Source organism: Phalacrocorax carbo, chromosome 1 (genome assembly GCF_963921805.1).
Source record: "Phalacrocorax carbo chromosome 1, bPhaCar2.1, whole genome shotgun sequence".
Classification (NCBI taxonomy): Eukaryota; Metazoa; Chordata; class Aves; order Suliformes; family Phalacrocoracidae; genus Phalacrocorax; species Phalacrocorax carbo.
The window spans coordinates 214,238,345-214,263,899 of NC_087513.1; the positions used below are offsets into that span (position 1 = coordinate 214,238,345).

At 41.5% G+C, this 25,555-nt stretch overlaps 1 protein-coding gene across 2 annotated transcripts in view; it reads left to right on the forward strand.

The window, feature by feature from the left end:
* RSF1 (remodeling and spacing factor 1) overlaps positions 1–24,736 on the forward strand; it is a 66,333-nt gene extending 41,597 nt beyond the window's left edge. For both annotated transcript variants that reach the window (XM_064441492.1, XM_064441493.1), the window contains 8 exons: positions 179–258; positions 5,012–5,066; positions 6,315–6,424; positions 9,438–9,505; positions 10,626–10,833; positions 12,505–12,728; positions 14,853–15,044; positions 16,837–24,736. In XM_064441492.1, coding sequence (XP_064297562.1) covers positions 179–258; positions 5,012–5,066; positions 6,315–6,424; positions 9,438–9,505; positions 10,626–10,833; positions 12,505–12,728; positions 14,853–15,044; positions 16,837–17,411 — 1,512 coding nt within the window. In that variant the 3' untranslated portion in view covers positions 17,412–24,736. The remainder of the gene's footprint in view (positions 1–178; positions 259–5,011; positions 5,067–6,314; positions 6,425–9,437; positions 9,506–10,625; positions 10,834–12,504; positions 12,729–14,852; positions 15,045–16,836) is intronic.
* Positions 24,737–25,555: the final 819 nt, after the last annotated feature.

Consider the following 25,555-nt stretch of genomic DNA (forward strand, 5'->3'; position numbering starts at 1 on the left):
GTTTTAGGAAGACAGTCTTTGTTGTAAAGCCTTGTTTGTCAGAGGAGACCCCAGTGTAGCGAGAGACTCGCCCTTCTGCCAGGCAAATATAACTATAGCGAATGAAGCGTCTGAACTTTAGTTCAACATGAAAATAGTTGGTTATGAAAGAAACTAATACTGTGTTTCATTCCTTTAGAAATTACTCTGTGAGAAATTAGAAGAACAATTACAAGATCTGGATGTTGTCTTAAAAAAGAAGGAGCGCGCAGAACGCAGGTACTACTGTTTGGTTGCGTTCACAGCAAGCTGCTGTGCAGAGGGGCAGTAATAACTGAATGAGCGTTAAAAGAACTGGGGATGGGGGAGGAAAGTAGCGATGAGACTGGGAATCGGTAAGACCAGTTTTTACTTCCCGCTGATTATCGGTGGCACAGTGCTGGGAGAGCTTGCAAGAAGGGAGGAAGAGTCCAATAATTGGCAAAGATGGGCAAATACATTTGTATTAAACTGCGGTCAAAGTGCCTGAACACAACTTTAGCTTTCCTGTACCAGTAGTTAAATGGTTTTCAGCACCAGTTCAGCTGCACGTGTTAGTAATACTGTCAGCCGTGCGCAGAGTTCCTGCTGTAAGCAAGGTTAAGTCCTGACTTTGTTACAAAGGCTGTCCAGATCAATGTGCTTTTTGAGTCCTGTTGCTTTAGATTCTGTTAAACTTTGCTGAATTTACAAGATGACGCAGTTGCTGTAGTGTGGTGGGTCAGCTGAATTACAGCTTTGAATGAAATTTTGTGTCCGCCCCTGCCATTACCAAAGGCTAAATGCAAACCGGCCTACTGCGTTGGTGAACAACACCCGTAATGCTTGGGACATCTACTCTGCAGTTTTCAGACCTGAAAACGAGGGACGTGAAACACAGTCTGCATAATTTATACCTTTTAGGACTTCTATTAAGTACTTTGCAAAATCCAATAATATTTGTATGCATTATCAAATAAAACTTTGCAAGAATTTTATCTTCAAAAGCAAATTTCACCAGAAGATGAGACCCTTCTAAAGAAAGTAATTGAGCAGGCTTATTTTGTAGCGGGTACTGTAACATCACGTGGGATGTAGTGATTCGGTGCTGGCAAGAGCGGAGCACAATCTGTGTCTGTTCTCAGCTTCCTTCCAATCTCCTGTTTGTTACTGCTGTTGCGGCAGCAACGGCGATAGTGACAGATCAGGTACCAGCTGTGCCCAGCATCGCTACTTCTGCTCAGAGCGGATCTGGACCACACCGTGGTAAAATTAGCCGTGGCTTCCCAATGCTAGTGAATTTGTAGCTTTGGGAATGAAACTATTAGCTATTTTTATGAGTGAGCTCAGCTTACAGCCGGCTTCCGTCTGTGCAGGAGAACAGGGGACGCAAGAACTGTCTGCTGCTCCGCTTTATAGTGGGGAGACTCATTACTGGTGAACAACGGTTTTGAGCCTACTGTGGTAAATGCTCTGCTGGCAAACATTACATGGAACGCAGGCTTTTCCCAATCTGTTCTGCTTACTTGAAATCACTAGTGTTGGATAAGAACATGGTCTTCTAATGGTTACAGGAGAGCACACAGCTGATATTATAGCACTTTTCAGTGTCTGAAACAAATGTTTGACAACCATTTTGCAATCTGAACCCAATATTGCAAATGAATTGCAATTCATTTGTTCATTGCAATTTTGCAGATGAACCCAGTATTTTCTATTGTATACAAGACTGGTTTTTACTTATTATTAATTTTTAAAAGTCTCTTAGAGAAATGAGCTTAGGTTATAAAAGGTTTCATGATACATTAGTTGAATATTGAAGTCTTTCTTCTTAATGGTGTATATTTTAGCAAATTATAAGGTAAAAAGGCTGAGAAATCATAAGTCTAGAAAAATTATAGTCATTACATCTCGGTGTAACAGTTACAGCAGGTTGTTTGTTTGGGGCACAGAAATATTTTAATGTAATGTTTCTGTAAAGTCACAGTATGTCTTTTTGGCAAAGAGGAAAAAAAACAACTGTCTCTTCAAGGGCGCATGCACTTAGGTTCTTTGAACCAGTGTTATCATCGTGCTTTTTCAAACTAGCGATGCTGTCGTGCTCTTTCAGTTATTCTCTAGCCTTCAGGAAGGTGACTGCAATTGATTTTGCTGCTCAGCTACATTCTTAGACATCCCCAAAGTGTTATTTCACAGATTGTTTTTGTTTCTTTTAATGAAAACTTTGATCTATGTTTTTGTGAGTCAGTGTGATATCTAAAGTCATACATTTTAGGTTTTCTTTCCTGTTCTACTGCAACAACCTGGCGGCATTTCAGGTTTCTCACATACACGCTAACTTCTGTGATCATGTCCTACCACCAGCTAGAGGGAGTGGACACGGATGCTTTTACGGATGCCCCTTTTAGTTCATGTTAGAGACTCTCGGACATTCTTGATAGAAGATCCTTCTGGGGACTAATTCTCTACTTCTCCCAAGCCAAATCAAGCGGAGTACTTCCTTTCATGCTCCACTTTCATGACTTCCCTGTAGCAACTTCTGCAGCTGCTTACATGAGAGAAAATGTGTTCTGGATTCATCTAGGAAGAGTTTATAGCTAGTGAGTGCTTATCTGCACCTACCATTGGAGACCTGTTGGTTCAAATGGTTCAGCCATTGGTTAAAGTGTGGAGCTTCATTGTACGACATACTAGTAAGGAATGCCTTAGGTACTTCATTTTGCATTTCTTTTTAAGGCCTTTACCTCAGCAGGATTGGCTTGTTTCATTTGTGGATTTCTTAAGCAGTGTATACTCAAGCCAGAGAGAAGAAAAGCGGATCTCGAAAGCCTCACTCACTGATCCTGTTTAAAAACAGAATTTTTCTCGTCTCTTCTGTCTCTTAATGTTCTGCATCACAAGAAGTGTGAAGTGGAGGAAGCTATCAAAGACACTGGCTGAATACGAAAATGCTTACGTTTCTAGTTTAATTCTTGCGTTAGGAGCTGTGTTCCTTGACTTAAGATGCTATTTTAATTCATTTTCAAGAGCAAAGTGATTTTGCAGGGTGGGTGACAAAATTCCTCCTCACCCAGCCAATCTCGCGGTACTCGGGTGAAGATTTCTTTTCATCTGTCAGTTTGGAGAACTGACATTAGGAGACAAACCCAATTACCTTTATAGGCAGCCAGGAATTTCAATTTAGATATAATGATACAGAGTTGTCGAAGTTCATGGTCTTTTTGGCTGTAAAACAACCTAAAATCCATGTTTGCTCTTTGTCAGTATGACTTTAAGAATCGTGCTTGTTCATGTTAAGAAAAACCACTATGCTAGATTCTGTCGGTAAAGAGTTCTCCAGGAGGTTATTTGGATAAAAATGAATAGTGCAGAAGACTTAAAATTTACTTAGATTCTTTATAAAATAATGAAAGTATTGGAAGTGAAATTTTCACACGTAGGTGCCGCTATTTGTAAAGAACAATGCACATATAAGGTAAACGTATTTAAAATTAATATGTGTCTCAGGCGTTTGTGTACAGGTGACTTCGCTTGTGTACGACAGTTGTGTACATGACGCATCCTGTCGCGACTCAAGGGTCACGTGGCGTGTGTCTGTACAACTGCTCACGGTAACTTCACAAGTCTGATGCCGGCTGACTGAGACTCTTCAGCTCAGAAGCCCAGGAGAGGCTAGCATTGGTTCTCGACGGATATCATGTCAACTGTAGTGATGCTTCACTGCATCGTGGAACTTGGGGGCTGCTGGCAAATGTCTAGTTTGTCCCTTGTCCCCATGCAGGATTGTTCTTCAGCGTGCGTGGTCAAAGGGTGGTCAAAGGATTGGGAAGCTGCCATCTGAGGATAGGCTGGGGGAGCTGGGTTTGTTCAGCCTTGAGAAAAGAAGGCTCAGAGGGGATCTCATCACCATGTGCCAGTACTTAAGGGGTAGTTACGAAGAAGATGGAGAATCCCTTTTTACAAGGAGTCCCATGGAGAGGACAAGGGGGATGGACACAAGTTGCCCTTGGTGAGATTCCGATTGGACACCAGAGGGAAGTTTTTCACAGTGAGGACAGTCACCACTGGAATAATCTCCCCAGGGAAGGGGTTGGCTCGGCCACGTTGGACACCTTTAAGGGTCGTCTGGGCAGGGTGCTGGGCCGTCTTGTCTAGACTGTGCTCTTCCCAGAAAGGTTGGACTAGATGATCCCTGAGGTCCCTTCCAACCTGGGATTGTGTGAAAATACTGTTACTCAAAATAATTTTAAAATCTGTAGAGATGTGGCTTGGTTCTAGAGTTCTTGCAGAGCCCAATAAATGCCACCAACTTTGATATCCTCATTTGTTTGAAGTATCCCTTGGTTTCCGAGAAGGCGGCTAGTAGGGTTGCTGTGGCGGTGGCAGTTTGGTTACCCACCTCGGTCTGTTGCAGTACCTAGCTGTTCTGGCTGGCAGACTGCTTTTTTGAATGCTCAGGTCAGTCCCCTGAACATCAGCACCCTGTGCTGTCTGCGAGGTGCTACAGGGTATCCAAGACACCTCTAGTTGGGTCTGACAGATACGACAAGACCTGTGGGAGACGCAAGTATTTCAGGAGCCACAAGCATCCCGTCTTTGTGTAATTTTTGCAGTTCAGTGTGATTCTTAATTCCCATTTTACCTCTCAGCACCTCCAACGTTGGTGGCAATTACAGATCTGACAGCATAAACTTGATCACAACATTGTTATTTTTCAGTTGTTTTTTAATTGCTTTTTACACCCCAATTCAATCATTTTTGTGGTGCCCGCAGTCTTCAAGTACTGTTGTTTGTCAGAACTCTTTGGAAATCTCTTATATTATGCGTGCAGGAAAATGTAATTATATGAGATTTAGCACATAATTCCAACTAAAATAACTGTTTTCAGTAGGAGCATCCTCTTGGGATGCCTCTGCCTAGTGACAGTAAAAGCTTCAAACAGTGCTAATTACAGCATTATTTTAGATATCTGCAATCTTTCTGTAAGCTTATTTTCATTTTTTCTTTCCTAAAGAAAAGAGCGATTGGTGTATGTGGGTATCAGTATTGAGAACATCATTCCACCTCAGGTAAGTTACAGTCTCTGTTGTATTATTGTTTTATTTTCCAAACTTCTCAGGGAAGAAGTTTCTCCGTGGTGCGTTAGAAGTGCTAGTAGCATCTTGGATAGAAAAAGCAATCTATATGCAGGTCAGAGATAATGCCAGACCCTTCGTTTTAGACTGAGATTGGGTTTAGCAGAGAAACCAAGAGCGCTTTATTGTGTTTATTAGAGCCAAGTGGTGCCACACAGAGTCCGCTGTCAGTCAAGGGTCGCAGAATCACCTCCCTACCCGTTACAGCTGGGCTTTGGGTCGAGTGCTCTGCCATTAACTCTGGTGTCTGCTATGTAGTTATCTAGGTCTGAGCTAACTGCCATAGCTTCTCTTTGAAAACGATGGAAACAAATGTTTCTGGCTTACGATTCAGTGAGAATGTGTTGCATCTATTAGAAGCATAATATTTGCCTCCGACAAATGTGGATTGAAGTCACATGTGGTTAAGAACTATAAATATTTTGTGTTTTATTAACAGACACTTTTCTATGGTTTCCCTTTACAGAAGAGGAAAAATGTTTTTATTGATGGGGACAACAGCCTCTTCTCACTTCTTGAATACATTTTAAAGCGATTCTCTTGAATCCTTTGCCAAATGCCTTCATCCAAAATTATATAATCTGTTCCTTGCATGAGAGTTGAAGATGAAACTTTTGTTTTTCAACATAATAAAGCCAACTTTCTCCCCTTGTCTCCGGGTAACAGAATAATAGTAACAGATTTTAAAAACTTGCAAAAAAGTCTGTGGCTGGGAGCAAGCATGTGAAAAATTCAGCCTGGGGGCAGATTTTTTTTAAATTAATAGGAAACTGTAATAAAATTAACCTGTGTGTCCCTTTACTGGAAGGGCACCATGTAAAGGTGTCCCTGCGCTCAGTATGTGGAGACGCTAGCAAGAGTTTGTTCAGCTGCTGCATTTATTAGTCCTGGGAGTATCACCTGAGGCACGATCTCGGTGTTGTACAAGCACAACGATACAACAGCCTGAACCCTTAGACTCTGCATTTGTGAAATTGTGTAGCCAGTAAGGGCAGTATGTGCAAGCGTTCACGTGAGCTCTGTTGTAACGAGTCATTATATTAGAAGCCAAAATGCGTTGCGTTGGGCACGTCAGCTTTTTAGGTTGTATGAATATCTGTATCATAGGAGTTCAGTCATAATGAGTGTGGAGGGAGAGGGGAGATAAAGCTGTTTGACATTTCTTCTGTCTTATGTGAACAGGAGCCAGAAATACCTGAAGGTCAGGAAGAAAAGAAGAAAGACTCTAAAAAGCCAAAATCAAAGCTGCTTGAAAGGAGGTCTACCAGAACCCGAAAGTGCATAAGCTACAGGTCTTGTTTAAATAGCTTGTAAAGCAAAGTCAGTCATACTGTTGTTTTCTCTCTCAAGCAACCCACCACTTCTCATGCACGCTCTTACATTTCAAAGAGAGGCCCAACTAAAGTGTCTTGTTTTTTTCCTCCGAGCACTGGTTATGCTTGATGGCTGTCAAAGCGTATGAGGTGGCCTAGTGAAGGGGGGATGCATAAAATATACAATGTATATGGTACTTTGTTCAGGAATACTGGAGAAGGTTTGGTGTTGCTGCAGCTTCCAGAGTAAGTTAGAGGAGGTGAATTATACCTCTCCTTTCTGTTGGGAGGGAGATGTACCCTTGTGTCTAAAGGCCTTAAATTCCTCTCTTAAATGAAAAGGGGCGTGAAGCTTAACATGCAATTATGAGACAGTGCATCTAAAAATGATCTGTAACTCTTTAGAGAAATTGTGATAAAAATGCAATTAGTAAATTAAAATTCCAATATATTTAGATTCTCTGCATTCTGAAAGTAGAACAGGTCACCAAAGGTTCCAAAATTTAGCGTGGTCTTAATGTTACCTTTTGTTCTCAGTGCATTGCCAAGGTGTTTCATAATCTATTTTCTAAATAATACCTTGAGGTGTTCAGTATCCTCTTCAGCCCACCAGGCAAGCAGGCTGCCTTTTGGGGTTAGAGAGAATGTGGTTGCCTGAGAGCTTGTGGGTTTGTGTCCCAGCAGCATTAGGGGAATACTAAAGAAAAAAAGGTATTACCTTTCCTGTACTTGCTCTGTGTATCATAGAATCATAGAATGCTTTAGGTTGGAAGGGACCTTAGAGGTCATCTAGTCCAACCCCCTGACCTTTATCATCAAAAATTAGAACATTACAACTTCCAAATCCTTCCAACAATAGCCATGGTTAAAACTCCCAGTCAGTCTGGTGTTGCTGGGGAGGAGAGGCACTGGCGTTTGTATACGCTGAGTTTTCCAGCCCGTTCAGAAAACTCAGCCTGGCCTTGCTTAGCTGTTGATTTTCGGTAACTTTTTAAATTAACAGCAGAAGCCACAGTAATGAAAACACCGTTGCTGCTTAGTTCTGTAGGAAACATGATACCACAGGCACGATTATAGAGATGTGGTATTATGTTCAGGCAGCATCTGACCAGGAGAAAAAAAGTCTTGCCTGTGGGGTATCTGGGATGACTTCAGCAGGACACACATTATTGTGCAAAGACAATAATTTTTACTGGAAATAATGTTTCATGTAATGTTGCTCTGGAAAAATGAAATCTTCCAGTACGAGGTGACATGGTCTTTCTTACAGACCGTGTCACACGCACAACTTTGAGCTGGTGACAATATTACATGTGTCAGTGTGTCACTTCAGACGGACACGTCCGCAGCGAAGTCCTGCTAGTGTCAGTGATATTGTGTACGCTTCCCTTCAGCGGGGGAAAATAAATGCTAAACATCTTATTCCGCTTACAGACAAATCTGTATTGTGCAGCATTCTGGTTCTCAAAGATACGTAAGCCTTTATATCACCCGAGTCATCTGTTGAGTCCCCTCATGAGGAGGGTAGCAGAAACCTGCATTATGAATAAAGCACCAGCAGGAGAAATTATGTTCCATTACGCCTCATGGAGAAGGGGCTGTCAGCTCGCGTTTGAGCTCAGGTTATTTGTTACCAGGCTTTTGAAAGCCTTAAGTAACTTATCACATTTTAAAGAGAGCTTGGGTTTTTTAGTGGTGTGGAGGGAAGATAGTGTGTGAGTAATGTGGAACTAATCTTATTGATGGAATAATCTCAGGGTTCCTTTTTGCTGTGTAAAGCTGCCTTGAACATGACGTGCAGTTGTTCTTAGGGAGTACAGAGAGACCAAAAATCCATCACCTTATTTTTAAAGGAGAAACTGTTTTATGCTTAGTATTGGAACACAGAGTAATATTAGACTATTCTTTTCTTCTGCTGGAGGTTACTGTGGTGGACCAAGATAAATATAACTGTAATCTCTCTTTCGTGACTGAAAAACTGAATCTTTAATGAAAGTATTGTCCAATTGGTCGTTGTTTGTGTCTTTAAAAATACCAAAAAATTTATTTTTTAAAAAAACAAGAAGAAGAAAAACTTGCATCTAAATAAAATATCTTTCCTATATAGTTAAAAAAATTTGTACTTCAGTGTGGTATATCTCAAAGCATCTATTTGGCGATACAGGCAACAATCCTATTGCACGGGATTTGAATTCATAACTGAAGAAACAAACTGAAGTCATCTGTGTCAATGGACTGGATCCATTTTCCTCCATTTGCTGCTCCCTTTAAATGAGCGACTCACCGTGCAGAGATTTATGCAGTTTTATAAAAGCTGCTGCAGGACAAACATACTCAAATATTTTGCTTTTGTTTGTCCTGCTTAGTTACGTGACATTGCGTTACAGCTTATTTGTGTATAATTCCAAAGAACCGCAGACAGTATGTTTTATCTGTTCAGCTTAGGGTGTTGTGGATCCATAAAGTATAATTACTGTGAGCTTTAAGAGGAGAAAGAAGCTCTCTGAAATAAGTTTTCCAGGAAAATTTAGGCAGGATGAATAATTTTACTTTGACTTTAATAGATGCTTTTCAGAAAGCCTCTTACAGATTGGCAGTGTGTGTGTCATCTAATAAAAGGTGGGGAAAAAATGACTAATATTGTGTGTGAAAAATGCCACTGATACCATCTTAAAGAACTTTGAAATTATATGTTGTTAAATTCAGTGGTATGTCATGTAAAATGGAAGTGGTTTTCTGTTCACATAAATCAAGAGTAAGACAGCCAGGCAATGATAAATAATCTGCTAGCAAGTAGAAAGAAGAAACATACCTTTTAAAAAATGGCTATTTTATCATCAATCCAGGCCATTATCTTTGCTATTTTATTATATATCCAGCCCATTATCTGTGCAGTGTGATTTAGAGCAGCTTTAGATTCTGAGGTATGTTTTCATAATGTAATTGAATTAGGGTTTGCTTCAAAGTGGTAAATGAAAGCTGTTACTTTTAGGTTTGATGAATTTGATGAAGCAATTGATGAAGCAATTGAAGACGATATCAAGGAGGCTGATGGAGGAGGTAAGTTCCTGGTGGTATTTGTTTTACATTGCAGTGGTGGTAAGATTGAGACCAAATTTGTTTTGATATAAGAAACAACAAATGCAATCCTCTCCCTTAAACTTTGTAGTTTACAGTTTTTACTGCTGTATTTTTGGAATCAAACTAAATAATTTCCCTTGGGAATGGCCATCCCAGGCTGCCAAAAGATGCCAGAAAGTATTTGATCTTGATGGTTAAATTCAGCTTGTGCATGTTTTGATGTATCAATGCAGCGAATGACAAGAAAACTTAGAAGGAATTTGCTAAGTTTTGGATTTGAGATTGGAATGGCAGCGGGCACTATTGACATTTGTCCCCTGTAAAAATTGGGGTCATAAATTGGTCCGCAGTTGGACTCCCTAAAGACTGGGTCTACAAAGTAATCTTAAATATATTGTTCCACATCTATAAGTGCTTCTCAGCTGAACGTGAGTAAAGTGTAATTATGGTCTTTGTTGCCTGTTAAGGCAACATAGGGGACCAAAAGAGAGATCTTCAGCAGAGTTTGAGAGAGGTGGATGGGTTTGTGCTTCTGCATCGCCTTAACTTGCCTGGAGAAGACCACCATGAAATGTTATACCTCAGTTGTTTGGCTTGTGGCATCTTCATAAAGACACCACTTTTCAGAAGCTGGGGGGATGTATGCAGACTGCCCGGGTGTCTGGGGGTGTGCAACACAAGACCCATATGGTAAACGTAACTAAGTCTCAACAGTAAGACCAGCTTTTCAGGAACTTCACTCCCTGGCCAATCGGTAATTTAAACACTTCACCTCCCAAGAAGGATATTCAGCATTAGGAAGCTGTATTTTCTGATAACTGCCCTACTCAAAAGGCACTAGCGTTGGTAATCGCCTGGCTTGGGGTATCGGAATACTGACACTTAGCCGCTGTCTTCTGCAGGGACTGCAGTATTTCCAAGTGACCACAGCTGGGCTCTGTGTGTGTGGTAGGAACAAGACTCCAGACAGTGTCTTGTGTGGCAAAAAAAAATACTGCGTTTTACAGAAAATAAGCCGAGGCTAGAAGCCTGGAAGAAAGATATAAAGTTAAACAAAAAATAAATTCAATTTTTTTCCCCTTTCTGTCACCGAATTCAGGCATTGGCAGAGGCAAAGACATGTCAAATATCACAGGTCACCGTGGAAAAGACATTTCCACAATCCTAGAGGAAGAAAGGAAAGAAAACAAGCGACCGCAAAGGGCTGCTGCAGCACGACGCAAGAAACGACGGCGACTAAACGACTTGGACAGTGACAGTAACCTGGATGAGGAAGAGAGTGAGGATGAATTCAAGATCAGTGATGGGTAGGTCTGCAATGTAACTTCCACCACAAGTCACAGACAGCTACAGGCTTCTGTGACTCTGCACTGCCCATGAAACAATCATTAGGAGCGTGTGGCCGGTGCTGGAACAGCACTGCACGGTGCCAGCAAAAGTCCTCCTGGCCTAGGGGAGCGTCATGGGACTGGAAATACTGCGCTCTGGGTCCATGCGCCGAAATCATCCAATCTGTATTTTAAGCAAAACACGTTCTGGAAATACTACGGGTATGTTTGAAGCCTCCCTGTGGAGTTCTGTACGTGGTTATGTTAGTGAGGGAGACAGGCGGGCTCCGTTCTGACTGATGCGACTGTTTAGCAGAAATCCCTAACAAAGATGTGGCTAAAAGGAGGCTTGTTGTTTCCTTCTGAAAATATGTCCTATTTTGTGGGATTTTTATTGGGCCTGATTGTCATTTAGAAATTGGAAGAGTAAAATTCCCCATTTAGAGCGTACAGAACTTGACAGGCAGGTTCTGAAATCAATTCTTAATTTCTGCTCTCTGGGAGGTAGAGTTTGAAAACAGCCAACGAAGGGGTTTATACTGTAGAAAACAAACACGTGTCAGGTGAAGCTTTAAATGCTAAATGAGTATTGCTCGGGCTAACGGAAGCTTTCCATGGCATTTCTTATTGTTCAGTCTGGAGAATTCCTAATGTTCAAACATTTAGTAATTCTTTTAGACATCTTTAATGCCTCAGTGAAGAAACTTAATGGAGCATGAGGTCTAGGGTATTTACCACCAACGTTTAAAGCTTTACACCAGTCACTGAGTCAATTTACTAAGTGTATGGATAATCTGTCCAACAGAAATGCAAATTTTAAGCTTTGTTTTTCACCTGTGACCATGCTGAGGACATTTCTGTGGCACCCTGCATAGTTGAGCTAAATGAGCAGGAAATTTCCAATCAATGAGCGTAGCTTGCGGGAATCTCACAGAATTAATTGTTCATTGATCTGTTAAAGTGCGCTCACGCATTTTCAACCCCATCCTCTGTTGAATGCCTGCTGGATGTTATACTGGAATTTACATTCGGCTGGCGGCCAAATGCAAGTGACTGCGTGCCTTCAGTGCTCAACGGTTTTCAAAAAAGCATTTGTTCACTTTTGAAGCGACGTGAGTTACACGCTGATAAGTTCGAGAGATGCATGTTTTGCATGAGAGCAACAGTTGTGTGTTAAGACATTATATTCTAATTCGCAGAAGTTACGTAGGACAGTGCTTGGTTCATGAAGGGCTGGACATCTCTGGCAGAGCACGGGGGTGGGGCTTTTCCGTTGTGCAGGTGATGCTCATCCATAGTTACTGCTATGCAGATGTCATGTCGCAGTGCGCTGCAGGAACACTCTAGAATCTGCTCTGTGTATGCATCACCTGCAGTCTCGGTTTGACAGAGTGTTTATATTCACCTGCTGTTCTAATCTGCTGTGTAATCCCCTGAAAAGCTACAGCCCAAGTACACAACTGAACCCTAATGTCAGTGATGGCGGTTTGCTCTCTCTGGATCTTTGCTCCACATTATTACTGTAAGATTTGTGTAGTTTTTTGTGTAAGACAATACTTATTTTGCATATATCGCTTGTAAATAGAAGTACCGTTTCCATCCTTTGTTTCCAATACCCATCACTGTTGTCTGTGGTCTCTCTCTGAACAGGTCTCAGGACGAGTTCGTTATATCAGAGGAAAATCTGGATGAGAGCGAAGATGACCCACCATCAAACGAAGACAGTGATTCGGAGTTCTGTGCCCGCATATCCAGGCGACACCTCTCCAGGCCCATGAGGCAAAGCAGGCGGTTACGAAGGAAAACAGTCAAGAAAAAATATTCTGAGGATGATGAAGATGAAGATTCTGAAGACAATTCAAGCAGAGAATCTGGTGAGTATGAGAGTCTTAAACACACTAAATTACAGGAGAGAGGAGTACGGGAGAGAAGTAGTGGAAGTCTCGGTGTCCTGTCACGACTGACACTAACTTGTTTGGTTGCTTTGGTCGATTCAGGTGCCATCTTTGCTCCCTGTCTGTAAAGCACTTTGCTGCCTGTTCTGCTGTGAATATTCTGCAGGAAACTAGTACTGAGTACGAAGTTCTTGGCGTTTTAAGTAAATATGGTTTCAAATGAATGCTCATGTTACGATTCAAAAGGGCAGCTTGGTGGACGGTTACAGCTATTCTGGATCTTCCTGTTTGGAACACGACTGCAGGGAAGGGAAAGGATGGAGGCAAATGTGTACTTCTTTCTAGCTTCCGAAAGAAACATTTTCCCTCACTTTGTATGGAAGAAAATTCCTTCAGTAGTACAGCATTCTGTCTTCTCTGGTAGGCTTGAAAGCAAACTGTAACACCTTGAATCCATCTCTGATTATCCTTTTTGATCTTTAGTAACTGAAGATCCTTGCGTCACAGGAGAACCTCCTGATTCACTTTATTCTACTTGTGCTTCAACCAGTTTGTTTTCTGTCTGCGCAGTTTGAAGTGTGAGGATGCATGAGAATGCAGTACGTGCATGTTTCCGTGATCAGTGTCTTCCCCTGAAGACTGTCCTCCTTGTTTCTGCTTCATTTGAGAACAAAGTCCTCAAATCTCAGAGGTTTTGAGTCCTAGAAAGTGCCAGATATATAAGCAGTTATTTTTGTTGTGTACTAAATACACAGGAGTGGTACCTTATTGCAGTGTGTGTTACCTTTCCAGTGTTTTGCCTGTCTCTCTAGAATATAGATGATGAAGATGTCAGAGTCAGTTGCTTTGAAGTAGTGGTCCCCAAAAGGCGGGTTCATGCATGGACAGGTGGAGATTGCCATGTGCGCTTAAAATGGTTGCTGTCTCCCTGTCCTGAATGCGTCTGCGCACTAATCGTAAGCTGTCACCAATGAAGAGACTGGCAGAAGCCTGAAGAGATCGCTCATCTCTTCTGTAACACACAGGAGCAACTTTGTTTCCTGGTGGACACACATCTGTGATAAAATCAGCTGACTCCAGTTTTATTCCTTTTGTGTCTAAAAGTATAGTCCTAACTCTGTGTTCCTGTTTTACCCCGTTATTGTCCCTGTTCTGAGCTAAGGAAATAAGGTACCCTGCGAGTGGCTTTGTTTTCAGTCTCCATGGAAGGAGTTTGTTTCTGAAGGTGGCTGTTCTTTTTTACTTGCATTGATTCTTTCTGTAATATTTTAGGGAGTAAAGAGGATGCCACTCTGATCTGTGACTCATGTCAATCACTAACTTAGGAATAGTATGTGACATATATAGAAATGTATCTGGGGATAATTGTTCTGGCACAGCTCGGTGAAAAAGCAGCTGAAGTTGGTCCAAGGCTACTTTCAGCTGCTGTAAATAAATTTAATTCTTAAAGACACTAGCTGCAGTAGACTGCAGGAAGAACTGTGAGCAACGGTAAGTTTCTCCTGTACAGTTTCTGTTTTAAGCAAACTTACAATCAAGTGAGACTGATTGTTGTTGTTAATTTAAATTGTGTAACTCAGGTCTTACCTGGAGTTTCATCTTGTCGGTGGTTTTTCATTTACTTGTTCTTCAAAGTGTTTAAGCAGATTACTCGCTAGTAAGCTTTGAATATTGATCGATAGTAGATACAATTTATTTAAATTTTAAAATCAGAAGGGGCTTTCCAGTGTCGGCGGTAACGTGCATCAACAACTCCGATGCAGTAAGGTGGTTTCAGCTGTCAGGAATTGTAGACGAGGCATCTTTGGCACCAGTAGAGATGAGGGAGCAAAAACACCAGAAGGAAACGTGTTCTGGAGGAGTCTGAGGGAGACAGGGAAAAGGTTTGTGAGAAAATTTAAAAATTTAGTAATTCTGTGCTGGCGATGAATGGGGGAGAGCTGCTGCATAAACCTGGACCAGGTCAGGGTAATGAGGCATGATGGTTGAGACTCTTCCGTGCTGGAAGAGCCCGTGATTTTATTGGCGCTGGTCTAAAGCTTATCTAAATTGTGCAGTTTTGCTTTAATGGAATAACGTGAGTCACTGTTGTTTTCTGTACAGAGAGTGGTGAATACACAGATTACAGTGATGATGATTACCTGGAAACTAGAAGGAGAAGATCAAGACGGAATCAGAAGAGACAAGTTAATTATAAGGAAGATTCAGAAAGCGATGGCTCACAGAAAAGTGTCCGATATGGGAAGGAGTTAAGAAGAGTTCATAAACGCAGGCTCTCCACTTCAGACAGCGAAGGTAAAATAAACAGTCCACTGTTTGCAGGAGCTGGTAGATGTCAGCATTGGCATGAAGACAAAACTGTATAGAATTCAGAGATTTTGGAGAATCTTCTTTTTTAGAGTTCTGTGATGCTTCTCAGAAGCTTTTCTTCTGAAACAGTTCATTGGTGCACTTTATGATGCACTGTTACACTCCTCAAAGTTATCATTGTCCCTAATCCTGGCTTCCAGGTCCGAACTTACCATGTCTGGCACAGAGCGCTGGGATTCCAAAATCGGCGCTGACGTAACACTTTCACCACTTCTCTGTTGAGAGGTCACAAAGCTTCGTCCCACGAGCCTTTAAAGATTCTCTTTGTAAGCGAAAGGGTATTACTTCTGGTGCCCTTGACTGTATTTGTGCTGGTAGTTCAGACTCATTCGATCTCCTGTTTGAAGGAGCTGTGATAAGTACAGAGGAAGCCTGCTCTCAGTCATGTCAGTCACACCAGGAGCGACTGGGGTGTGTTTTGGTGTAAAATTAGCATTTACAAAAGCAACCACTGACGTTGGCTGCTTTGCATTCTGGGAGCCCAGCTTATGAGACCTTAGGCCCGGCTTTGAGGGATGCTGAGCGGTACGGGTTGCAATGGATGCCAGGCTTTCCCCAGAAAATCAGCCGTGCCTGACAGGCTGAGCGCCTCTGATTTGTAGGTAAGTTTTGGAAGTGCTGGCCTGAGTTTACAGAGTGTTAGAGGATCCTTTTAGATGAAGGGAAACAAGTATCCAATGCAACCATATAGCATCTCAAAAACTTCATCTTATACTTCAGTATAGTCTGTGCTCAGAAGTACAATGTATAGGCTTCTCTGCTAAGAATATGCTGTATGGTGGCCGAGCTTTTTTGTTGCCTGCACGTGAGACTTTAAACAGTGCCTGACTGACAGTGTCTCTTCTCCATGAAATCCCACTTCCTCAGGTATTTTTCATACCGGCTTTTTTCAAAGTAAAATCAGCACCATTTAGTACCATTCCAGTACTCTCCCACAGTGATAAAATATGTAACAGTGTTACTGGAAATGTAATTACGCTGAAAATACAGGAACTCTGGCAGAGTCTCTGGCCACTCAAACCTACATTAAATAATACCCTTTACCATGACAATTCACACTCATTTCTAATGGAAATCACAAGGAGACATCAAGTGGCATTTGCCATTTGATTCTTCAGTCTCTGTCTTCCCTCACTTAAAGCCACCAAGGGTCAATGTGTAGGCAATATTCCAGTTTTCCAGAAAAAGGCCTCCCATTAAAGGGCAGCAAACTCCAAGTGACATTTAAGCAGTGTTTGTATGCTTCGGAAGAAGTTGTATATAATTAGGGGGTGGCGGGGGCATAGTACGAGTTGTGTGCCTGTGTGTGTCTTCATGTATATGTACCCTTTTATGATAGTGCAGCCATTATCTGGGCTCTGAGTTTCCGGCAGGGTGTAAAGCAGGTACCGGGAGATGAGGGATACAGTTCTGTGTTACTCCAGGCACGCAGGTATTACTTTCGGGGGAATACACCTGCCTCCAAAGCCTCTGGTACTCCTCAGGTTGGAAACAGAATATCAACAAAGTGTTGGTCTTTGCTACTTGGTTTTATTTAAAAAGTAAAAAGAACGCAAGCCTTTTGACATGGTTGGGGAACCTGGGGAAGAAGAGGGAAATGTGTGTGGTGAGAGAGATGGCTTTTTTTAATGAGTGTGAAAGATGAAAAATAGAAAGGTGAAATTGTTTTGGTTGCGCACAGACTCGCTAATGGCTTTAAGTCTGCTGCTTCTTCCAGAGAGCTACACATCCAAGAACTCAGAAGATGATGAATCTACGAAGGAGTCAAAGCGATTGATTCGGAAACGTCGGCGAAGTACAGACGGCTACTCTGAGGAAGAAGGCGAGGATGAGGAAGATGAAGGGAGGCCTGTCCGCAAACGGCTGAATCGAATCGAAACAGATGACGAAGATAACTGCGAAAATGCTAATGATGACGCAGAAAACCCCGCTCCTGCAAATAAGCTGCCAGCACCACAAGCTCCTCAAGACAACACCAAGAAGCACTGCTACCGGATAGAAAGCGACGACGAAGATGACTTTGATAACGTAGGGAAAGTAGAGAGCCCTTTGGACTACAGCCTGGTGGACTTGCCTTCCACCAACGGACAGAGCCCAGGTAAAACCATTGAGAACTTGATTGGCAAGCCGAGCGAGAAGACCCAGGCCCCCAAGGACAGCACGGCCAGCGCCAGCCTGGCGCCCAACGGGACGGGGAGCGGGCAGGAAGTGGTAGGGCCGGAGGAAGATGAAGATGAACTCTTGAGAGTGACTGACCTTGTTGATTACGTCTGTAACAGTGAACAATTATAAGACTTCCATTTTTGTGCTAATTTATTCCACGGTAGCTCATACCAGCGGGCCAGTTATTAAAAGCTGTTTTATTTTTCCTAGAAAATTCTCCACTACAGTATCACTTTTTAGAAGCAAGAATTTCACCAGTCCTGCAGTCTTTCTGTGAAGTGACCAGTTTTGAACTTTGAAGATGAATTGCTGTAAATTCCCTCTCTTACCCCCCCTTCTCCTTCCAAGTCCATGGTCCTGGGTAATTTCACTCACAAAAACCTTATAACAACAAGAGATTTGTATATTTTTGACTTTATATTTCCTGAGTGCATACAAATTTGTGGAAATGGGTGGCCTAAGAAAGCATTCCAAATCGGTCAGGGCCCAAATGGGAACTGGGGTGGGTTTGGCTCAAGGGGTGGGGGGAGTGTGCAGAAGCACTTGTGCTTTAGCTTTTTCATATGAGATATATATTATATTTAAATGTTCACAACTTAGATTACAACTTAACAGACAGTTAAAAAAAAAATTAATGTCTGTACTGTCGCATTTTGTGAGTTGTAGGTTAACATACCATAGCTCATTTTAGTAATCACCTTCATGGAAGCAGTTTGATTTTAATACTGGAGGCAAACAGAATTATTAGAGGCCAAGAAGGTACCATAAACAAGAACTCTACTATCCATTATGACTTGCAGACTTTCCTAATAAACATCCTTTAAAGTGTTTGTACAGTAAAGTGTACTGTAATGAAGTTTTTGACAGTTGAAACACGCTAGCCATGAATTTATAAAGCTGTCTCATGCATAGTTCATCAGACAGTCTTCGATGCACAGTGTCTAGTGGGAGGACGTATCGATGTGAACAGTCTGTAAGTTGGACGGCATCTTGACGTGCTGCAAACTTTTACAGACAAAAGAACCCTGCGGCAGCTGCCTGGCCACTCGAGTTTCACCGTCTGTTGGAGTATTCTGAATGAAATGCGTTTGTACGAACGGCATTGACCACAGAATGACAGTGCATCAGAGGAGTGAGGGATATTCAAATAAACCGTGACTGGTCCATTCATGTCCTTAATATCTACTTCAAATTGAAGTAAACCAATGGAACAGTTTTCCTTTTGGAGGTTTTCTGTTTGGGGTTTGTGTGTGTTTTTGTTTTGATTTTACTTATCTGCCTGGATGTATTAGCAGGTTTTGAATGTAGTGTTGGCCTTTGGCCGTTAGAATTTTCTTAAAATACATTTTAATAATTGTCATGTGACCAACTGATTTCAAGAAGGCAGTATTTCTGAGAGAAAACGCTTGACTCCAAGACATTTCATCAACTTTTGAGTGGGCATGAAATGATAACGTGCTTTTATTCAAGAAAAAAAAAAAGAGACAACAAAAGGAGAAAAAAAAAAAAAAGAAAACCCAAGACGGGGCACATAAAGAGCAGAGCTGAAATTTGTTTTGGGTAGCATTCAGTTTTCTCTTTCCTCTAATGAAGATGCAGGCTATAGCGTTTGTATGTGTTGTAGCACCCAGACAGCTCAAATGGATCTGCCAAACATTGAAATCCAAAAAGGTCACATCTATTAATCCTTTTGCTCTGAGATTTGGATTTTTGACTGGTGTTTTATGTCCATTGCCGGCAATGGATGCACCAAAACTGCTGCTGCCACCGAGGAGTGAGTTCTCCTTCCCTGCCCCACCTGACTCCCTTCCATTATATTGTATTTACTGGTCAGTCATTAAGCACTTCTGTTTTCTTGTAATAAAACCGGCATTAGGCCTTTACTAAATACCTCTCTAGAAAACCTAGATCCAAAAATTGCCTACCTTCTGGCCTTGATAGTCTTGTTTTTGTTTCCCCACAAGTTCTATCAGAACCACTTCGTGACTTACTCATTTGGGTTCTAGCAGTGCACATATCCTGCTATAAAACTAGAATCAGCAGAGCCGCAAAAAGATGGAACTCGCTCCTAATCTGCTGTGCTAAGCAAGCTTGTGATTTAAAAAAAAAATGAGAAATCACTCTCTTTCTAAATGAGAACTTAATCTTCACTGGAATTAAGTATTTTTCCACCTTACTGATGCTAAACAGTTTTCATGAGCGGATACTAAAACAGGGTAGCGAAAAGCCACAGAAGTTTAGAATGAGTTCTTAAAAGCACATGTAGCATTTTAAGCTACTTTAGTGGGTTTTTTTTTCTTAGGTGATGCATAAATGTAGTCCTTCTACACTTCTAATATATTTGTGTTTTAAAACAAGCAAGAACATACAGCTTCCACTTCTCAATGTTAATAATTGCTGAGCATTTTTAATGCTTGCAGTGCAAACTGATTCGCGTGCAGCAACACTGTGCAACCGATGGTTTCTCATTTGTTTTGGCAGTGCCATAATCGTTTTTGCTGCCTGATGGAGCGTTTTAGTATCTGATCAGTGCTGTAGCAAACATTCTGGCTTTGTAGAGTCAACCCCAAATGTTAAATACTTAGTGGGCAAGTAATTGTGAATGTAGGAGAGGAGTTACAGTACTGAATGTAGCAACCAGGGAAAAACTGAGCACTGAGTTAGGGAGCGATGTAAAAGCAGGAAAGCCCAGGAAGCTGAATCGGAGCGTTGAAGCTTACGTCAGGAGCGCCGCGTTTTGAAAATGCGGGATGACAAGTTGTTACCAGATTCTACTTTCTATAGGTCACTTTTTCAAAAACGATTTTCCTGTCTTCTAAGGAGTCACCTTCGGTACCTGAGACAGCTTCATCCCCCAGGATCCAGAGTTCCCCCATAGACCAGTGAGAACGTTGTGCTAGTAAAAACTGCAAAAAAATGCCCTAGAAAGACTTAATGTTTTCAAACTCTTATTTTTTCTCATTTCTAAGGCTTCCTGCTTGCTGGAAAATGTACGGTCTCCTATTTGGAAAGACGACATTTTCTGAGGTGAGGCCAGCTGACTGCCACGCAGGGTTCATGCTCTTACAGTGTGTGTATGTGATTCCAGAGTGGAAATGTCCTCCTGGTGTCCTTACAGTCTTGTGCCCTTCTGTACTCGTCGTGAGATCAGGAGTTGAACGTCTTTGAATAGTGATCTTCAGGCGTGGCTTTGGACTAGCAGAAAGCTCAAACCGTATGAGAAACAGAGTTAAAACTGGCCAGGGATTATTTTTTTAACATAATGGATTTAAAAGTACAAGAACAAGCAGCTCTTGGCTGAACATGTGAAGCATTTATTCAATAAACTCTTGTTTATTCCACACAGGTTGTCACTAGAAACTTTTAACTGCAAACTCTTCAGAGTATAACTGATGGAGAAGAAAGTGAATTGATGTTGATGTACAGTTTCAGTATCATTGGTGAGGGGAAGAACCTATAAATCGAGTGGAGGAACACTTTTCTTGTGTCACCAAGATAAACGATGGCTATTTGCTTTCTCGCGTGCAGCTCGTGTGACTATTGGCGACACAAGGTGCACAGTAGGTCCGCTCTGTAGCTAATGAACGTGGTGCGTTAATCTAACCAGAAGGGTGGTAGAATTAAGAACTCGGTTTCACCACAGTTGCTGTCTTCTAGTTATTGAGTCTTTTAAACCTCAGCATATTCTTGATTCAAAAATGGAAAATGACATCACCAAACTACCAGAAAAGCCTTTTGTGTTGAAATCTTGTAGGAAGATCAGTGCTGAACAATCAACTCTTGGATAGTTTGACTTTAATATGTTGAATTACATTACAAAATTACTGCATCTGACTGATTTTGAAGAAAAGATCGCTCAGTTCTGACAGCACTTGAGAGAAACATGCTTTTTTCTAAATTGCTCATTTATCAAGTATGTCACCTTCAAGATTTCTGTGCAACGGTGTGTCTCAGTCACTCTTCACATAGCGGGAGCTAATGACTTAGCTGGACCTGTTTTCTGTTCGCTTCTGTTTCCAAATTGCTGTGTCTGAACTCTTGGCGAGAGACCTTACTCAGAGAACCTCAAGGGTAAAACCTGTATGTTCACAAAGAAAACCTGTAGGGTAGTGGTACACTTGTTCTGATTTGTCTTCACATCCATCATCTGAACTACGTTGGTGTCCAGATGCTGCGACTGTTTAATAATTTTAATAGTTCGTTGTCAGGGTGTCCATTTTATACCTCTCTTTTCAGGTGCTTGTAACTTAGTTTTCAATGATCTTCAGTAGGAAGGTCTGGTCTAAACTTGCAAATAATTGTTTCATATTACATATTTTCACAACCTTCTTTTATGAAAAGTAAACAAGGAATTTCTGTGGCACCTGCTTTTTTAATTCACTTTGTACATGGTGATTTAAATAAGTTATGGCAGTAATGCTAGCCCCCAGAACTGGTCTGACGAAGAGATTTGTACCATCTAGTTAAAAATGGCAATACGTAGGCCTTAAATTGATTTTGGTACATGTGCAGTGACTACTATTCACAAGCTTGTAACATGGAGATAATGTGCAGCGCGCACCCTAGATATGTATTTACATTTGTCGTACGCTTCCGATTCACTGGGTTTATAAAAATCCTTAAATATATAAATATATATATATATAAGGTCAAATATCTTCAACCAAACCAGTAACTTTCTGAAAAAAAATTGTGTTGAATATGGTGGGGGAAACTCCAGCAATTCATGTGAAGGAGCACAATTCTGCAGTTCCTTAAGCATTTAAAACTTCTGTAGAAGCATTTAGGAGAGCATCTGAAGTAAGGATTTGCAGGATCAAGCCCACGTTTCCTGGTAGTCTTTTCTTCCTCCCCTTCCCTAACAGTTGGGGTAGGGACTATATCTCACTTAATGTTGGAAGGCAGAAAATCAAAACTCCAACAGAAATGATCCTTTTTTTTTTTTTCCAGTATATACTGATGTAAGAAAAATTCTATATGACTAATTTTTGGTGCTTTACAGTTGAGTACCCAATCTAAGACCTAGCGGAGAGATCTGGCTTCAGAAGAATTTATCAGTTGAGAATTATTTCTGAAGCTAGGCACCCAGCAGTTGGGGTACTGAAGATTACTAGTCGCTTCTGAAAACACGCATCACTTACCAAGCTCTTATTTTAGATTAGGTGTAACTAACTGAGATAGTTCCAAACAGCAAAAAGGTGTGCTTGGGAACTGATTGTCCCAATGCTTCAGAGTAATTTAACTTATTTTGTATATTGCAAAAGATGTATATTGCTTAGTATGACACTTAAAAAAAAATTGTTGTACAGCTTCTGGGGGAAAAGAATAGAACACTCTAAAGTAGATAAGAAGTTTTTATAATTGAGTATGTGGTGTAAAGGCTCCAGATTTAACTGCAATTAAAAGGAAGTCCTACAACTCGGGTTCTTGACTATCATTTTGTAAATGCTGGCACCCCGCGCCTGAGCTGAGCAGCAGGAGAGGGGACACGTGCTTAATGAAGGCACGCGTGCCTGCGAACCTATCTACTATTGCTACGTATAACCCCAAAGGTTACTAACGAGAACTGAACGGTAGAGTCGCTCTGTTCGTTCAGTTGGTTTACTTTGTGCACTTTGCAGCACTTTGTGTATAGTCAGTCTCACTGGTTCCCCAGGTGCAGACAGAGTCGCTTTCTCCTGCTGTTCGAATGCTCTTTCGAATAACAGCAGGAGATGGGGAATGGATGGAGGGAAGCGGAAGGGAAAAACGTGTATGCAAACCCAGGCCATTTGCAAGACAGGCCTTGGACAGGCCTAAAAACTACTTCTGACTCGCCCTTTAAAGACTGTATTTCCAATGGAAGGTCTCCATTTAGGAGAGTCATCCCGCTACCCTCCTTTTCTCATCCTGACCTTCGAAGTAACAGGGAAATCTACTTGAGGTCTCTTTCCTTGAGGGAATCGGTAACGTTCCATCAGCGCAATGCGGATATGGAGAAAATTAGGATCAGTCCATAGAGTATTATGACAATGTTTGCCTCTGGGGACGTTGGTCGGAGTCCGCACAGTTTGCTTTGTTGTTTGTTCCTCTTACTGTGTCCCACACAACTTAAACTTAGTCTGTCTGAATTTGACATAAATGATTCCATGGGGATAAAGTCCTTCTAAAACATATGATAGGCCTAGTTACCAGTGCACCATTTGTTAGGTAGAGCAGTTAAAAGTCCTTAATAGATACTAATCTGCTACTCAAGTTAGTGGTAGAAAAGGAAATCAAATCATAAAGCTATAAGCCTTGTTTAGCTTTTCATTTCATACTCGTTATATGGACTCTAAACTCGTGTACAGTATCTTATTCCTATACTATATTCATTAAAATGGTACTCCTCCCCCTAACCGGCATTAAATCGATTTGTCATTAATGCCAGTGCTGTTGCTAGTTCCTCCCTGTGTTTCACAACCCTCCTCCAGCAGCCCGGAGATGGTATGTGACTGATTGAAAAGCGTTAACGTCACCGTTCTCGGTATGCACGACAGTTCTCACGTAGGCACAGATCCTGTGTATTAGACAAAGATCGGGTATATTCCTTGTCCCAGGTAACATAGAACAGGTTACTCGCTAGCAGAGTGGCTATCCTCCGATATTCTGTGAGAATTAGATCAAATCTGCCAGACAGGTCTCTTAAAATTCAAGTACTTACATGAAATACAGTTTTTGTCTTATTCCTGTGTGCTGTTTATACATTTGCAAAGAAACCTTGAGTTCCTTAAAAATGGTCTCATTCACAGTTGGCCTCATTTTTGTTTTCTTTCTCTAAAGAGTTAAGGTGGTAAAGTTCCACAAGCTGAGCTCTTCATGTAGAGCTTAACCCTTGTGTTTCTTGAGCCCTGAACCTTGGTTTTTCGACCTCTTTAATCATGACTTGCTATGATATCAAAGGGAAAGGACTGAGGGGACGCACACTGTGTGTGTGTGTGGGGGGGAGATATGTTGGAAAAACTGGAAGTGTTATTCTTGTTGCACATAAACCGGGTGGTGCTTTCACTGTCTTCCCCCACACCCCCCACCCCAGTAATATCACGTGCGTGTAAAACAACGATGCATTAAACCCTTTTTAAATGGAAGTCATGGTGGCCTCAGTGCTCAAAGGGTTAACTGCAGTTTATTAACAGCTAATGTTTTTAGATTTGCAGTACACAACTGTTTAAATACTGTATTCCTTGTAAATGAAGTAAAAAAATAATGTTAAGGCTGGTGCCAATATTTTTGTTAATGACTTGTTCAGCGTTGTCTCTCACTACAGTCTGGTCAGAACTCTTTGTGTATAAGCTGGGCCTGAAGCCATTTTATAGCTTGTAGGCCTAATTGTGTAACTTTTCTTTCATAATGTTTTTGTTATAATATCTACTGTCATTTCTTTCATATAAATATGACATGTAAATTGTCATAATAAAAAAATTGAAATAACTTGATGTACAAAGTATAATGTGTATTGAAGAAACAAGTGCTTTTTTAATGGTCATCACATGTGGAGGAGGGATTTCTTTTTTACTTCTAAAATAAGCAGAGTAATGGCTGCTGCATATCGTTCCAGCCTGTGATGGTGACGCTGCCTGCACCGGGAACGGAGAACTCACCTTTTCTGTTGATTTTGTTACGGCAGCTCAACTGACGGTTTTTCTTTCTTTCATCAGCTCTGGTTGACATTGGGAGACCCGATGGATTTATTTTTGTGATGATTTTCTACCTGTCTTCCATCTTCTACATAATTTTTATATCGAATTTCATAGTGATGTTAGTCATTTGACAAAAAACAGTAGTTTGTACAGGGTCCCATGCTTGCCTTATGCTACCATGCCCATTTTGTTAGCTGTTGGAGGTGTAGAATGGCTGAATTAGTGGTGAATTCTTACAGCAGCTAGGGAGAAAGCCTGCCTGGTTGTTACCAATACTTCTTTGCACGGGCCATACCTGCAGCTGGCACCGTACCCAGCTAGGCTGTTCCAGCAGACACCTGTGAGGTTTCCACGTGGTGCTAACGAGAGAGGAGCTAGGTTCATTTACTGAGGCCGGGACGTGTAAACCACTACATGGAAGCCTGCGGAGAAGCACTGACAATGTGGATTTCTGACATGTGGCTACAGCAATGGACATCGATGACATTTTAGGAGTTTAACAGGAAAAAGTCAGGGAGAGAGAAGTGAATCGAAGAAAAGGGTGATTTGTCTCTGTGTGAATCAACGAAGCCTGTCACTTTTCTCTGAATGTGCCTGTGGTTATAGTCAAGCTAC